The sequence below is a fragment of the Vombatus ursinus genome, unplaced genomic scaffold (genome assembly GCF_900497805.2).
Source record: "Vombatus ursinus unplaced genomic scaffold, bare-nosed wombat genome assembly UNPS02014828.1, whole genome shotgun sequence".
In the NCBI taxonomy this organism is placed as follows: Eukaryota; Metazoa; Chordata; class Mammalia; order Diprotodontia; family Vombatidae; genus Vombatus; species Vombatus ursinus.
Genome location: NW_020954606.1, coordinates 2829667 through 2845993, shown reverse-complemented (window position 1 = coordinate 2845993; position 16327 = coordinate 2829667). Strand labels below are relative to the sequence as shown.

Here is a 16327-nt window from a genome sequence, read left to right as displayed (position 1 = left end):
GTAGTATAATATTTCTGTAATTTGTATTTTATGGTCCATGTTCAGAAATTAAATGAGAATATATGCGTCAGGTAGGATCATAAAATCATAGTTTCATTCAGACCTTAAGAGAAAAAGGAACTAAATTTAAAACACTTCAACAAACATTTATTAGGTGCCTACTATGTGTCAGGCTCTGAGGACATAAAGGCAGAAACAAAATCTCCCCTGCCCTCCAAGAGCTTGCATTCCACTGAGAGTGAGCCAGCATGGAACACAGACAAGCGAATATGAAGTAATGGGAGAGGAAACACTAACCACTAATGGAATGAGGAAAAACCTCATGTAGGAGATGGTGTTGGAGCTGAATTTTGAAGGGCGCTAGGGATTCCAAGAGGCTGAGGTGAGGAGGAAGAGCATTCCAGGCCTGTGGGGTCAGCACGTGCAAAGACACAGAAGAGATTTGGAGGAAAAGGAGGGCAGGTGGGCCAATTTGGCTGGAAAGTGTCACTTTAGAGGAAGTTAAGTAGAATAAGTTTGCAAATATAGGCTGGAGTCAGATTGTCAAGGGTTTTAAATGCTCAATTGAAGAATTTGTCTTTTCTTTCTGTCTTAGAGCCATAGAAGTTCTTTCTCCTAAGTAGGGGAATGACAGCCTCAGGCTTGTACTCTGGGAACACCAACTCAACAACTGTATGGAGTGGGAATTAGAGACAGGGATGCTGGAGGCAGGGAGACCTTTTAGAAGTCTATAGCAACACTCTAGGAAAAAGTGAGTGAGGATCTGAAATTAAGTGGTGGAAGCACGCATGGAGAAAAGGGAAACGTATGGGAAAGATGTAAATTCCACAGGACCTAACAATGGTTGAATATGGAGGATTAGGGAAAGGGAAGAGTCAAGGATGCCTGAGGCTTCTAAATGAGAGAATTAGAAGGCTTGTGGTTTGCCAGACAAAAAGCGGGAAATTAGAGAGATAGCTAGGTTTGATTTCTGTTTTGGACATGTTGACTTTGAAGTACCAATGGGATAAGCAGGTGGACAATGTCCAGCAGGCATTACATATTACATTATAAAATATAATTAATTGTATACTGTTAAATGAATACTGTTAAAATACTTTAAAACTTTTTTATTCTAAATAGCATAATATTTTCTGTAATTTGTATTTTATGGCTCACGTTCAGAAATTAAATGAGAATATATGCATCAAGTAGGATCATAAAATCATAGTAATGTGGTAATGTGGACTACAACTCAGGAGAGAGGTGAGGCCTGAGCATGTGGACTGGGAAGTCATCTGAACAGGGGTGATAACTGAACCCATAAGGACCTGATGAGATCACCAGGCAAAAGTGTGAAGGGAGAAAAGACAGCCCAAGACAGAGCCCAGGGGCACCCACAAGCAAAGAGGGTGGAATATGGATGATGGTTCAGCCACTGAGGAGTGCTCAGACAGGTAGGAGGAGAAACAGAAGAGAGAGGTTTCTTGAAAATCCAGAGGGAAAAAGGAAGCAGGATCTACATTAGACAGTCTCTAGTCTTTCCCTGCTCTAAATCTTGTAATCCTAGGATTCTAAGATTGGATATTCTCTGAATCTTACTCATTAAAAATGAATTCTTTTTTTTTATAAATTTCATCATTCTTCATGCATTACCTCAAAGTCCCACCTTCTGCAAAATGCTTTTCCCAGGCCTCCTTAATCTTAATACCTTCCCTCTGAGATTATCCACATTTTATCCTATCTACAGCATGTTTGTACGGTTGTGTCTCCCCCTTTAGACTATGAGCTCTTTAAGGGCGGAGACCATCTTTTACCTTTTTTTGTATCTCCAGTACTTAGCACAGTGCCTGGCACAGAGTAGGTTAGTTGACTGACTTTTTTAACTTAGTGAAAAAGCTTTGTTGTAAAATGGAATGTGTTGCTTTTTGAGCTCTCCGGCAAGCTTTTCTCGCTCTTCCGGCAGATTCCATCAGCTAATTTGTAAATGGACAGGTTTCCATATGTGGATCTTTGACATTTTCATTTTCATTTCCATTTGCTTAGAAAACCTTTTGTATGTAGATAATGCCAAAGTAAACTCCAGGACAGTAATGGTCAAATTATCATGAATTACAAATGTATGGGGTTCTAATTAATGCAATGTTACTCTCCTGTATAATATGGAAAAATCAATGAAGTCAAAGAACAGTCAATGCTGATCCAAACCCCAAATTTATGCTAAAAGTGGCATATTCACCAAATATTGAATACTGGTTCAATTCTATCACACAAGAACTTACAAAGTTACAAACTTATGGGCTGAGCACTATGCTAGAGACATTAAATATTTTTTTCTTTTCTAAGTTCTTTTCTCTCGCTTTCTCTGACGTCTGAGTTACTCTTACTAGGAACTACGGAACTTTTTTTGTCAGTAATTTCCAATTCCAATTCAGATTCAACAAATACATAAAGTGCTGTGCTGGGCAATGGGAGAGATACAGTGTTTAGATAAGACTGGCCCCTGTCCTTATCAACCTTATAGTCTTGGAGATTTCCAGCCTATCTCTACAATTCACATTATAACTTCATTAGTCTTCCCCGGAATCATCATATCTCAGTATTGACATCAGCAATTTGGAAAGATGGTGGAAAGAAGATATAGGTTGGAGAGGTAGCCTTAGTCACCAATAAATCTATGTATTTATTATAAATGTGAGTTGGCTTAGGTTGGGGTCAAGGGGAAGTAGCAACTATTATCACAACTATTGGTAGTATCTTACAGTAAAAGCATTAAAGAAATCAATTCCATTTCTAGAGAGTACTGTCATAATGAAAATATCATTTAATTTAATTCAATGAACATTACCAAGTTCTTTCTAAAATATTTCCAGATTTGTTTTTTTTTCCTTGTGTATTTATTGTATGAAGGGCAGTGGGGATATAAAGAAGAATGGCTTTCTCCATCCTTGAAGGGCCTCTCTCCTGTCAAGGAGTCTGTAGTTCTGTAGAAGAAGAGAGCTTTAAAAAACAATAATACAAATACAAATGTGATTGGCGCATAGGAGAAGACACATAGTCATCAAATTTTAGGGTTAGAAGGAACCCCAGTAGCCATTAGCCCAACTAACAACTCCATCTCTAATATACTTAACAAGTTGTCTTCCAACATCTGCTTGAATATTTGCAGTGATGAAGAAGTCACCACCATCAATAGTGTTTCCATTCATCAAATTCTGCTTTTGGACAGCTCTACTTAAAAAAAGTTTTTCTTAACATCGAGATTAAATCTACCTCTTGTGGCTTGTACTGCTCCTGGTTCTGTCTGCTAGGGCCAAACAGAATAAATCTACTCCCTCTTCCACATAACAACCATTCAAATACTTGGATATGGCTGCCATATTCCACCCTTAATCTCCAACACCCACCCACTTCAGTTTTCTTTTTATCAAGCTAAATATCCCAACTTCTTTCAAGCTATCTTCAAATTACATTAACTTAAGGCCCTTCATCATACTAGTTGTCCTTTTCTAGATAACTCTCTAGCTTATTAATTGTCTTTCTAAACTGTTGTACCCAGAAAGGAACACCCTTCCAGATGTGATATGACCAGGGCAGAATAGGGTAGTATCTTCGTCTGCTTCTTCCTGGAAGCCATGCCTCTCTTAATGCAACCCCTAATTGCATTATCTTTTTTGACTGCCATACCATGCTGCTGACTCAGTTTACTATCATCTAGTTAGTCTGTTAGTCAATAAACAATTATTAATTGCCTACTATGCACTAAGTACTGTGCTAAACTAATCTAGCTCCTTTTCAGTGAAAGCTCTATCTAAATATGTAGAATGTTAGTGCTGCTCATTTAGCACACCCCATAGTGTGAACATAGTAGAGCCACAGTGTATACCTTAATGACATACGTGACTTTCCCAGGGAATCTCAAGCTCTCCTAAATATGGATAGTCTTTTTCATCCAATCCACAGAGGTTGTACAGGTATATGCTGCAAGTGTTTTTCATATAAACACTGCAATACAATTGTGTAATTCAATCTACTGTCTAGCATAGTAGAGATTGTCTTTTTATCTTTTCCATTTATATTTGTACTTACAGCATAGTGCCTGGCACCTAGTAAGCACTTAATGTATGCTCATTGCCTTAACTTGACCTCGACTTTCAATCCATACTGTTACTATTTTATAAGGTCTATGAGATCAGGTAGAAAGAACCCAGGAAAGGTTGTCAGGTCAGGGCTGAATTTTGGATAATTTTGCTCAGGATATCTCAGGTATGGGCCACCAAGGCCAAATGAGAGACTGCCTCAGATTAAAAAGACTCCGCTGCTAAGGCTCAGGGAAATCCTTCTGGAAGATGGCACATTGAGCAGAGCTATTCATCTGGGAAAGGCAAAAAAATGTGGGGAGGTAGGTGGAAACAGAAACTACGTGAGGAGGGAGGAGTAAGTGGAGATAGCCTACTCGAAAGGATCTTCTGCTGGTCAATCAGACAGTCAACAAATACTTATTAAGCACATAGTGCTCCAGGCACTATGCTAAGTTCTAGACCAGGGGTGGGGAACCTGAGGCCTGGAGGTCATAGGTGGTCCTCTAGATCCTTGGTGTGGTCTTTTGACTGAGTCCAAGTTTTACAGAACAAATTCTTTTATTAAGGGGATTTGTTCTGTGAAGTTTGGATTCAGTCAAAGGGCCACATTTGAGGCCCTACAGGGACACATGTGGCCTCAAGGCCACAGGTTCCCCACCCCTGCTCTAGAGATACAAAGAAAACAAAACAAAATAAAACAAAAAATGTGATCCATGCTTTCAAGGAGCTCACATTCTAATGGTAGCTCCCAATCCAATCCACCTAGCATTTATAAGTACTCATTAACTGCCTACCATATGTAAAACTGTACTATGTATTGAAAATACAAAAACTAACTGGAGGATGCATCATTCAAACAGAGAAATCAATACCATACCATTTGATGAGGGCTAGAATACTAACAAAAATGGAGAATTGGGAAAAACTTCATATTGAAAGGAGCACATGAGTTCAATATTTTCTGATGAGAGATTCTACCTTCTGGAAAGGGAGTTGACCTGTACAAAGACATCGAAGCAGTAGATGGAATGTTGTGTTTGTGGAGCAGCAGAAAGGCCAATTGTCTGAAAGCAGTGTATGAAGGAAGGAATGTGAAATAAGTCAGGAGACAGGAGCCATTCTGTGAAGGTTTTTAAGTGCAAAGCTGAGTTTATATTTTATCCTAGAGAAAATATGGGGCCATTAAAGATTCTTGAACAGGGGAATGACTTGATCAAAGAGCAGGGGAGCAACATGGTCAGACTTGTATTTTAGGAAGATTATTTTATAGAGGATGATTTGAAGAAAAGAGAGGGGCCAAAGTCAGAGATATAATTAAGAAGCTGTTGCAATAGGACACGAAGGTCGTAGGTCAGTGAGTAGAAAGAAGGGTAAGGAAGGGACAGATGTTGTAGAGGTAGAATTGATAAGACTTGGAAATTAATGGGATATGGCAGATGAGTGAAATGGAAAACTTGAGAAAGACAATGAGATTGTGAATGTAGGTGAATGAAAGGATAGTCCTTGACAGAAATAGTGAAGTTTGTATTAGGGGTGGGTTAGGATGGGAAAGAAGAGAGAAGACAATGAGTTGTATCTTAGACATACTGAGTTTGATGACATCCAATTTGAAATATCTAGTCAATTAACAATGAGAGACTAGATCTCAAGAGAGACATCAGAGGTTGGTAAATGGATCTGGGGCTATCTGCAAAGAGGTGATGGTTGAGCCGTGGGACCTTGTGACATGATGTAGAATGTGTAGGGGCAAAAGAAAAAAACTCAGGAAAGAACCCTGGGAGAGATCCTCTTGATCAGGAGGTAAGATATAATTGATTATCCACCAGAGGAGACTGAGAAGTGGCCAGATAAGTAAGTCAACCAGAAAAAGAACAGTGTCATGAAAGAGAAGGGAGGAAAGATGAGAAAAGCAAGGTGGTCCCTACTCTCAAAGAGTGTGGAGCCTTGGGACTTCTTCCCCCAGTGATCTCCTGGCCACACAGAGGTTACCAGTAGGCACTGAAGATGCACTGGATTGATGCAGGAGTCCCTTTAGAGCTCTGCTTCAGTCAAGATACTGGGGCATTGTTTCTTGGGTCCTTCTGTCCTGGTTCCCTTCCCAATCTGAGCTAGGCTTGAATAGTTAGAGTGACAGTGAGGTAAGTCCCACAGAGACACTTAATCAGTAAGAGTCAGAGCTAGGAAGTGTCTGGAGTCCTGTTATTGGAATGTGGATAAATTGCACCTTTTCAGTTCTCCTCCTCCCCTTGCGCCCAGAGAGATTTTAAGATCGAGGGCAGCCCACCAGTCTCATTCCTGTCCCCCTGCTCCCCTATAGGGTTCATAATGGAACAGAAGGGGAAAGTAGACTGGATTGCTTTTAGAAAATTGAACAGTTCTTTTAATGAACCCTAGCTTCTCCTGGAAACAAAGGCTCATTAAAAAAAATCAATATTATTCCAGTGATATTGTGTAGCTTTGAGTGATGGAATACTGTCATCTCTGAAAAAGTATTATTGAAGATTACCCATAAATGGGCACATGGTGGGCAAGAGAGGGCTGGGATACCTTATGCAGAGACAGTGTAAAGGATATTATCAGAGAAATGTCTAGCTAGAGCACCACAATCTCCAAAGAATTAATTCAACAAATTATTAAGCACCTACTATATGCAAAGTACTGGACTAGGTGTTAAAGATACAAGTCCACAAAAGAAACATTTCCTGCTCTCCATGAAGTAAGCTCCATTCAATGTCCAAAGCTAACACTCACCCCAAAAGGCGAAGGAAAAATACATGGTGGCTGTAGTGTATTTCTGATAATGACATACATGCAAAAATGAGCTTTTCATTGTAAGGGTTGAGGAAAAGAACAAACATTTCTTTTCTTTTTTTTGTCAACTGGGGTTAAGTGACTTGCCCAGGATCACACAGCTAGTAAGTGTCAAGTGTTTGGTCTGAGGCCAGATATGAACTTAGGCCCTCCTGACTTCAGGACCCGTGCTCTATCCACTGCACCACCTAGCTGCCCCCAAACATTTCTTTAGTACTTACAATGTGCCAGGCATTGTGCCAAGCACTTTACAAATATTATCTCATTTTATCCTTGCAAGAACCCTACAAAGTAGGTGATATTATGATCCGTATTTTACAATTGAGGAAAGTAAGGTAGACACAATGTAAGTGACTTGCTTGGAGTCACACGGCTAGTAAATGTCTGAGGCCAGATATGACAGGTAGTAACCCTAAGCACAACCCCAGTACCTGTGAAATAAATGTAAAGCAGGCTAGAGAAAAGTTGAGTAGATAATCTGGAGACGATCTTTGAGAGAACATACAGGAATTAAGAAGGATGAGAAGGCATGAATGAATTGAGATCTGTCCCTATGGACATATGTACCAATAGGTACATAGTTCAATATATACCTATGCTCACAGTAATTAGGTCACAGATTCACTGAAGTTTTAAAACATTAAAAGGTTACAAACTGGTTTGCATTAATTGATCCCCTTAACAACCCTGTGACCTAGGGTATGGAGGCAGTCTGAGCCTCAGTTCCCTTATCTGCAAAATGAAGGTTTTATAGATAAGAAAACTGAAGTGCAGAAAGGTTAGATGACTTGCCCATGGTTGCACAGTTGGTAAATATTAGACCCAGGATTCAAACCCACATTTCTGGCTCTAAATCCAGTGCTCTCCACCATTTTTTAAATCAATATTTAGAATGTATAATAGATTTAAGAATGGGCCTACAGTGTAAAAGAATAAATAATGTCGGGAACTGAGTTGCAATGATTTGACTCAAATCCCACCTTTAACATTACTTACTAGCTATATGATCTTTGGCAAGTGGCTTAACCTCTCTGAGCCTCAGTTTCCTCATCTTTAAAAACAAGTCCAATAATACCTCACAAGGTTGGTGAGAGGATTAAATGAGATAATATGCCAAAGTGCTTTTCAAAGTTTAAAACTATATAAATGTCAATTATTGTTACTGTTTTCTCATTCTTATCTTTTCAAAGATGAGAAAGCCTGGGATAAGTCACTATCTTGCTATTATTCTTCTTTATTTAATATTTTGTGTATTATGAGATAAAATACTTGCTTGTCTATAGTTGGATGCAAGTCTTAGTATGCAGCTCACCCACTGTGGGCTCATTTCAAGCAACCTCTATCCTCCTTATCATGGTGATTTTTCTTATTAAAACTATATTGCAAAACAAAACAAAACAAAACAAAAAACTATATTGCCTAAACAGGCCACCCAACTGATAACAGAAAGCACCCTGGAAGCAATTTAGGCCAACCCATACCTGAACAAGGCAGTAGGCCTAAAGTCAGGAAGACCAGAATTCAAATCCATTCTCAGACACTAGACCCTGGGCAAGTCACTTAACCCTGCTTGCCTCAGTTTCCTCACCTGTAAAATGAGCTGGAGAAAGGAATGGCAAACCACTCCAGTATCTCTGCCAAGAAGGCCCCAAATGGGGTCATGAAGAAAGGGATACAACTGAAACAACTAAACAACAATATGCCTGAACAAGAATCTAAAGCATAGCTGACAAATAATGCTCTCCCTGCGGCATGAAAAACAAATATATATATACACACATATATATACATATATATGTATGTATGCATGCATGTATGTATGTATGTATGTATGTATTAAAGAAGATTTTAACTCAAAATTCGCAGATTCTAGAAGAACAAATAAGGGCCCGGGACAATGCAGCAACCGGAAGTAATTTTGCTTCCCAGAGTTTTAACCAGAACCAGCTTCATGGAATGGGAGATCTCCGTGGAAGAGTGGCTAGGTAAGTGGAGGAAAGATGTGCTCGGAATTTCTATGCTAGTAATTAGATGTCACAATCTTCTTTTTTTCCTCAATTCTCTTCTACAAATAAGCCTCATATTGTAGTAACCAGATTAGTATAACTAAGCTAAACTGGAGATAGGTTTGGTGGGAAAAGAGACTCACGGTGTGAGCCAGCGTTGAAGACAGAAGACCTGGTTTTGAACCCTGCTTATTACAAGTTGTGTGATTTTGGACAAGTCATTTCACTTTTGTAGTACCTAGTTTCCTCATCAGTAAAATGAGGAGGTTAGATTTTTTGGCATCTAAAGTTCTTTCCAGTTCTAAATCTATAATCCTATTTTTTTAAACATACTTTATTTTTCTTGGGTTTTTTGGTCACATGGCCAACATGGAAATATGCTTTGCTTGACTTCAAAAAAAGAAAGAGATAGCTTATAAGCCTTTGCCTGTGAAAGATACTTGTCATTCCCCCACCCATTTCCCCACCCCCAACAGATTGCCACTAAAGCAAAATAAACAATAGAATTTTTGTCAAGTCTTACCTGGGCTTAAATCTGTTTTCAGATGCTCACTAGTTGAGAGATCCTGGGTAAGTCATTTAACCTCTGTCTGTCTGTTTCCTTCAACTATAAAAAGAGGATAATAACAGCACCTACCTCCCAGAGTTTTTGTAAGGATCAAATAAGACTTTTGTAAAGCACTTAGCACAGTGTCTAGTACATAGTAAGTGCTTAATAAATGCTTGTTTCTTTCCAAAAAGAAAAAGAAAAGAAAAAGGAAATCCGGAAGATACAGAGTTAGAAAGACCTGAAAAATCAACCAAGTGGCACAAAGTATTTCACAGCTCCATTCCAACGTTTTTGTAGCCACCCTGCCCACCACCAAAATCTGGGAAGCAAATTTTACAGGGAAAAACACACACACACACACACACACATACACATATGCACACATTGTTTAAAAATTTTAAATGTCACTAACATAACATTTTGGGTTTTTTTTTCTTTTGTTATGTTCTCCCTCCCATTGATACCCTCTCACTCTCCAACCTAAGCAAACTTTTCAAAAATGATGAGGACTTCAACACATATATGTGTAGTCTGGCAAAAGAAATTCCCATTTGGCCAAGTCCAAAAAAGCATGCCTCTTTCTGCATTTCAAATTCGTCATTTCTCTGTCAGGAGGTGAATGGTACATTTCCTTTTCATTCTTTTGGATTTGTGGTTTATCATTACAGTGATCAGAATTTAAAATCCTTCCAAATCTTTGTTTTTCTCTATGATGTTATCATTCTATAAATTGTTCTCCTAGTTCTGCTCTGTTTTGGTCCATAGAAGTCATCTGAATTCATCTGAAGCCATCCATTTTGTTATTTCTTATGAACAATAATATTCTATCATGTTCACATCCTATAATTTGTTTTAGCCATTCCCCGATAGGATACCCCCTTCATTTTCTAGTTTTGGCTACTGCAAAAAGAGCTGCTATGAATATTTTGTATGTATAGATCATTTTCCTCTTTTTATTTTTTATTTCTTTGGGAGTGTAGGCCTCGTATTCATATACATAAAAACACATGCACACAACTTAGTAACTTGTTAGACATAGTTCCAAATCAGCACAATATTTTAGAAAAAACGTCACTTTTAAGAGTAACATGATTCCAATACAGGCAAGACAACTTTAATTAGTTTTGTTTTGTTTTGTTTTTGCTAAATGGAAAGAGACTTATAAAATATCTAGGAATATGGTGCAGTGGAAAGGGTGCTAGATTTGGAGTCAAGAGGACCTGAGTTTGAATTTAGACTCTAGTCACTTTCTTGGCCTCAGTTTCCTTGTCTGCAAAACGAGAAGGATCAGACTAACTATAGGCTTTATGGTCCCTTCCAGAACTATGATCCTGTGTAATATTTCTAATTCAACATTTCATCATATGGACAAAGAAAAATCTGACTTAGAAAGGACCTCTGGGGTCGTCTACTCTAACTTCTCACCCGATGCAGGAAGAATTCTCCCCACAACCTCCCAGACAATTCTGGTTACTCAGCCACTAATCACAGATTTCAAATACGAAGAATTCTCTAATTAGACAGCCTATTCCACTATCAAACATTATTTTGCATATGTCGAACTAAAATCTCCCTCCTTGTAGATTCATCAACAAAGGATGCTAGGGTCAGATCTGGAAGAGGCTTCTATGCATTGATCTCTTCCTGGAATATCACAGCTTATGCCCTCAGTCCTGTTGGATCTGTCTGGGGCATGTGCATATCATACACATATGTGCACATGCCTATATGAACTCTAACAAAATAATAACAGTAAAATTATTTGCTTCTGCATCATCTTTCAAATCCTTTTTTCCTCTGTGTACCTTTCAGATTTTATTGTTGTCATATTTATATAATCATACTTAAAATGTATATTGTTCTGATTCTACTGTATCGGCTCCCCGGGTCTTTGTATAAACATTCTTTCCATGTTTCTTTGTGTGTATCATATTTGTCTTTTTTATGACAATATTTCAGTCCATTTGGTGTACCACAATTTACTCAGTCATTCCCAAATCATTATATATGCAAGCTGTTTCTAATTTTTTGGCCATTAGAAATAAGGCAATAATGAACATTTTTGTACAAATAGATTTTTTTTCCTTTTAATAACATCTCCAGGTGATGGTCCTACTAACACCAGGTCAAAGGGTTTGATCACTTTTGTGACTCTTACTGTATACTACCAAATTGTTTTCTAATAACAAAAAAAAGCTGACAATGCACAGTTCCACAAAAAAAGTATAACTGAGTGCACATCTCATACATTCAATATATTTTATCATTATTAGCAATCATATTTCTTTTTCTATCAGTTTTTTTAGGTTTCTATTAGTGATGTACAAAAATACTGAGAAAGCAGGACAACTTTGAAAGTTACATGTTGAATTTAGTATATAGTTAAAAAGAAAAGCAAGGTGGACAGCTTAGAAATGTATGGTTTCATGTCCACTCTTCTCTTTTTTTATTCTATTATGTATATGAAAATCCTCGTTTTATTTGGTGTTCATTAAATTCAAAATGAAAAACAAAAAAAATACTGACAATTTATGTCGTGCTGTCTTACTAAAAGCATCTATCAAGTGATCAGTCCACAAACATTACTTACTCACAGCCTCTGCGACAATGAAATTTTATTTTTAACTGTCTTTGAAATTTGACAAGTAACAAGCAGTGCCTCAAAGTTGTTTTAATTTGCATTTCTCTCATTATTGGGGATGTATAAAGAAATTAAGTGATTGCTAAGAATGTTTTATTTCTCCCTCCCAGAGTTATCTGTTCATATCTTTGAACCATTTATCCTCTGGGGCCTAAGGAAGGCTATTGGTCTTAACCAATTTCATGTCAGTTCTCTGGAGATGTCAGGTGTCAGATTTTTATCAGCTATATTAACCTTAAAGATTTTCTTCAGCCTATTTCTTGTTTTTATATTTTTGATAGAAACATAATATTTTGTTAAAGACCTTTTACTTTTATATTCTAGAATTGATTTTGTTCTTAATAATTTATTTTGCTTTATACATAACAATTTTCTTTCTTTTCACAACTGACACAAATCTCTATCATTCTTTCAATTCCCACTCTAATATGTTTTTAAAATTGTTTTATTATTGACCAAATTGATACTTATTGTGGTATTATGGTATGGTATATAATGGAGGTCTAAACACAATTTTTGCATCCAATTTTCTCCAAAATTTTTAAATTAATTTTTTCCACAGTGTTTTGTAAGCTTGGTTTATTAAACAGTAATTTTTACATATTTGAAGCTGTAATTTTGGATTTTCTCTTCTGTTCCAATGAACTATTTTTATTTTTCTTTTTTTTTAATCTTCTACCAGATAATTTTGATAGTTGGCACTTTGGGAGATAATTTGAGATCTAACAATACATGTCCCCTTTCATCAGTTTTTTCCTAGTTTTTCTTAATATTCTTGCCTATTTTCCATATGTGTTATTATAGTTTAATTAAAGTAGCTCATTGGTATTTTCATTGTTACACACTGAATCTATAAATTAATTTAGGCTATATTCACCTTTTTACTATAATAACATTACCTAGTCATGTGCTTGTACTAACCATAAAATTATTTAATTACTTATGTCAAAACTGTTTTGTAGTCTCCTTTTATAGGCCCAGCATAGGCCTTGGTAGGCTAATGCTTCTGTAGTCAATATGTTTTGTTATTACTTCAATCGTATTTATCCTTATAACAATTTTTTTAGCGTTTTCTCAATGATATACAAAAATACCTAGAAAGCAGGACACTTTTGAAAGTTACATGTTGACTTGATTATAGACTTAAAAGAAGAGACATATTGGAAATTTGCAGTTTCATGTAAGACATTTTTTGTTGTTCTATTATATGTATGGAAATCCTCATTTTATTTGGTATTCATTAAGGTCAGAATGAAAAACAACAAAAATACTGACAATGTATGTCATGCTATCTTACTAAAGGGATCAATCAAATGAACAAGCAACGTATTATTTAAGCACCTACTATGCACTAGGCACTGCAAATACAAATACAATTATGACAATTAGTTATTATTTCTCTTTTATTTTCTAAAGTTATAATCATGGTCTCTGCTTATAGGAATTTTCTAACTTATATTCCAATGCTTATTCCCTTCATCTTTCTTACTTATTCACATAATAAACATTTTCAAAACTATGTCTTATAGTAGTTGTTTTATGTCTTTTTGGGGGGGGAATATCTTCAACCTTTGTCTATTACATATAATGCTAGCTCTTGATTTAAAATAATTTTGTTAAAGCAAAATCTTTCAATTCTTATTCATTTTGGGGTTTTTTTTTTAGCATTGAAGAAGGCAATAAAGGCTTTCTGTGAATATATTAGTATTATAATGTGTTTTCATGAATTGTCTTATTGTAGTTCAGGCCCTTATCACCTCTCACCTGAACCATTCCTATAGCTTCCTATTGCCCTTGCCTGGGGTCTCTCCCTACTCCAATCTATCATCCATATGACTGCCAGATTGATTTTCCTAAGGCACAGGACAGACCATGTCACTCCCTTACTCAGTAAACTCCAGTTTCTGCCTTTTAGCTCTAGGATCAAATTGAAATTCCTCTATTTGGCATCAAAAGTCAATCACAAACTGACCCCAACCTCTATATCCAACTTTATTACACTTTATTCCCCTTAATACTACTTATAGTTCAAAATGGTGGTCTTACTCTTCACCATACAGGTCAGGGCTGGGGGGGGAGGGGGACTGCAGCCTCGAAGTCACAGGGTCCTTGGTGCAGCCTTTGACTGAGTCCAAGTTTTATAGAACAAATATTTTTATTAAAGGGATTTATTCTGTGAAGTTTGGATTCAGTCAAAGGGCCACACTTGAGGACCTAGAAGGCCACATGTGGCCTGGAGATCACAGGTTCCCCACCCTCAATACAGGCTATCCCACCCATGCTTGAAATGTATTCTTTCCTCTCTACTTCTTAGGAGCTGAACATACAACAAAGCTTTGAAATAGCTTTTAAGTGCACTAGGACTTTGGGAATGCCTTATATTATACCCCTTATTTCACATTGTGCACTTTTCATGAGAACAAACAAATTCATTCAATTTAACAAACATTTATTAAACAAATTCTAGATGCCAGGCACTGAGCTAGGCACTAGAGACACAAAAATAAAAATGGAAAGTCCTTGCCCTCAAGGAATCTGCTTTCTATTGGAGGGAAACAATATGTATACAAATTAATAATACAAAAATACATACAAAGTAAATATAAAGCAATGGGGTGAAGTCAGTATCAGAGACACAAACACAAGAACAATAAATACAGTTCTTGCTGTGATGGAATTCTTTTCCTTGAATACTTTCTATTGCTGGCAACAAAGGTATACCTATAAACAGATACAAAATGTAATCAAAGTAAATATAAGGTACATACTCCATCAATCAACAAGTATTTACTTAGCACCTACCAAGCACTGGGAATACGATGACAAAAATGAAGTAAATAACATTCAGTTGCGAGAGTCAATCTATGTAATAATGCTGAAAAAAGTAGATCAGAATCAGATTGTAAAGGATTTCCAATGCAAAGGGAGCTTGTATTTGATTCTAGAAACAATAGGGAGCCCTTAGAGCATCTTCAGTACAGAAAAAAAAAAAACCAACCTACAGTATAGAAATAGCACTTTGGCAGCTGTGTGAAGTATGGTAGTTAAGAGTTAATAAGAGTCTGAACTAGGGTAGTGGCCATTTGAATGGAAAGCAGGGAGCAGGGATGGATCCAAACATATTGTAAGGGTAGAAATGACAAGATTTAGCAACTTATTGACTGTGAGAGTGATGGAAAGATTCAAACTTGAATGATTGGAAGTTTTATAACTTGATAAGGGTAAGTTGGAACATCAAATTTATTTTAATCCACATCTTTCTTAGTGTTTTAAATAATTTTTTCATATAATTGTTGATGGTTTATGACTCTTTTGAAAACAATGCATTTATATCTTGTATCTATTTATCTATTGGGGAAATGGCTCTTCATTTTCTATATTTGTTTCAGTTCCTTAGATATCCTAGTTAATGCACTGTAAGATATTTGTTGCAAAAATAATTCCCCCTACTTGATAGTTTCTCTTATTCTAGTAGCACCGATTCTGTTAGTGCAAAAGCTTTTTGAGTTGGAGTTATGGAGATGAGATAGATGCCTTCTTCAACCTGTTCCTCTTCCTGGGTATCACAACCACTGCTGTTGTAGCTGATTCCTCTTGGCCTCTAGCCTCTTTTTCCTTCCTCTTCCTCCAAGGCTAATGAATACGGTTAGGACCTCTGTTTCCTCTAACAATGGATAGTAGTAGGACATTGGGAACCTAGAGTATGACTTTCTTGCTAGCCAATTTCTCATCCCAGTCACCAGCTCTCCTAAACCAGAAATAGGCCTATTCTCTCAAGTTCCCAACAGTCTCTATAGACCAAAAGTACCCTACCCTCCTGTGTACACATCTACTCTGAATCAACAATAGTTGCTGACTAAAGTGTTTATTCAGCAAAGCGTCTAAGAAGATACAACGTTTGCACCACTCTGAACTTATGGGTTCACCTCTATTTTTCCTGTAATTGTTCTCACAATCAATAGCTGAGCTTATTCCCCTGTGATCAAAGTTCTGGCCTTCTTACAAAGTCTCTATTATCTGTGGTGATATGTTTTGATCTGCCTTGTACAACTGCGTTGGTGGAGCTGAGTCAAAATTCAAATACCAGAAAACTATCTTCCATCTCTCATCCTCCTCCACCAATCTTACTCTTAAATTGCCTAATGCTTCTGGGAGATAAATCAGAATTGTGCTGACTGGGCCTACAACAGATTTATACTACCTAACTTCAACTATTCACTCAGTGCTGCTCAGCAATCTTTTTATTCATTTCTTTTTA

At 37.0% G+C, this 16327-nt stretch overlaps 1 protein-coding gene across 1 annotated transcript in view; it reads left to right on the top strand.

The window, feature by feature from the left end:
• Positions 1 to 16327, top strand: part of FAM81B (family with sequence similarity 81 member B) — an 84355-nt gene that overhangs the window by 24125 nt on the left and 43903 nt on the right. The window contains exon 4 of the mRNA XM_027838497.1: positions 8739 to 8857. Coding sequence (XP_027694298.1) covers positions 8739 to 8857 — 119 coding nt within the window. The remainder of the gene's footprint in view (positions 1 to 8738; positions 8858 to 16327) is intronic.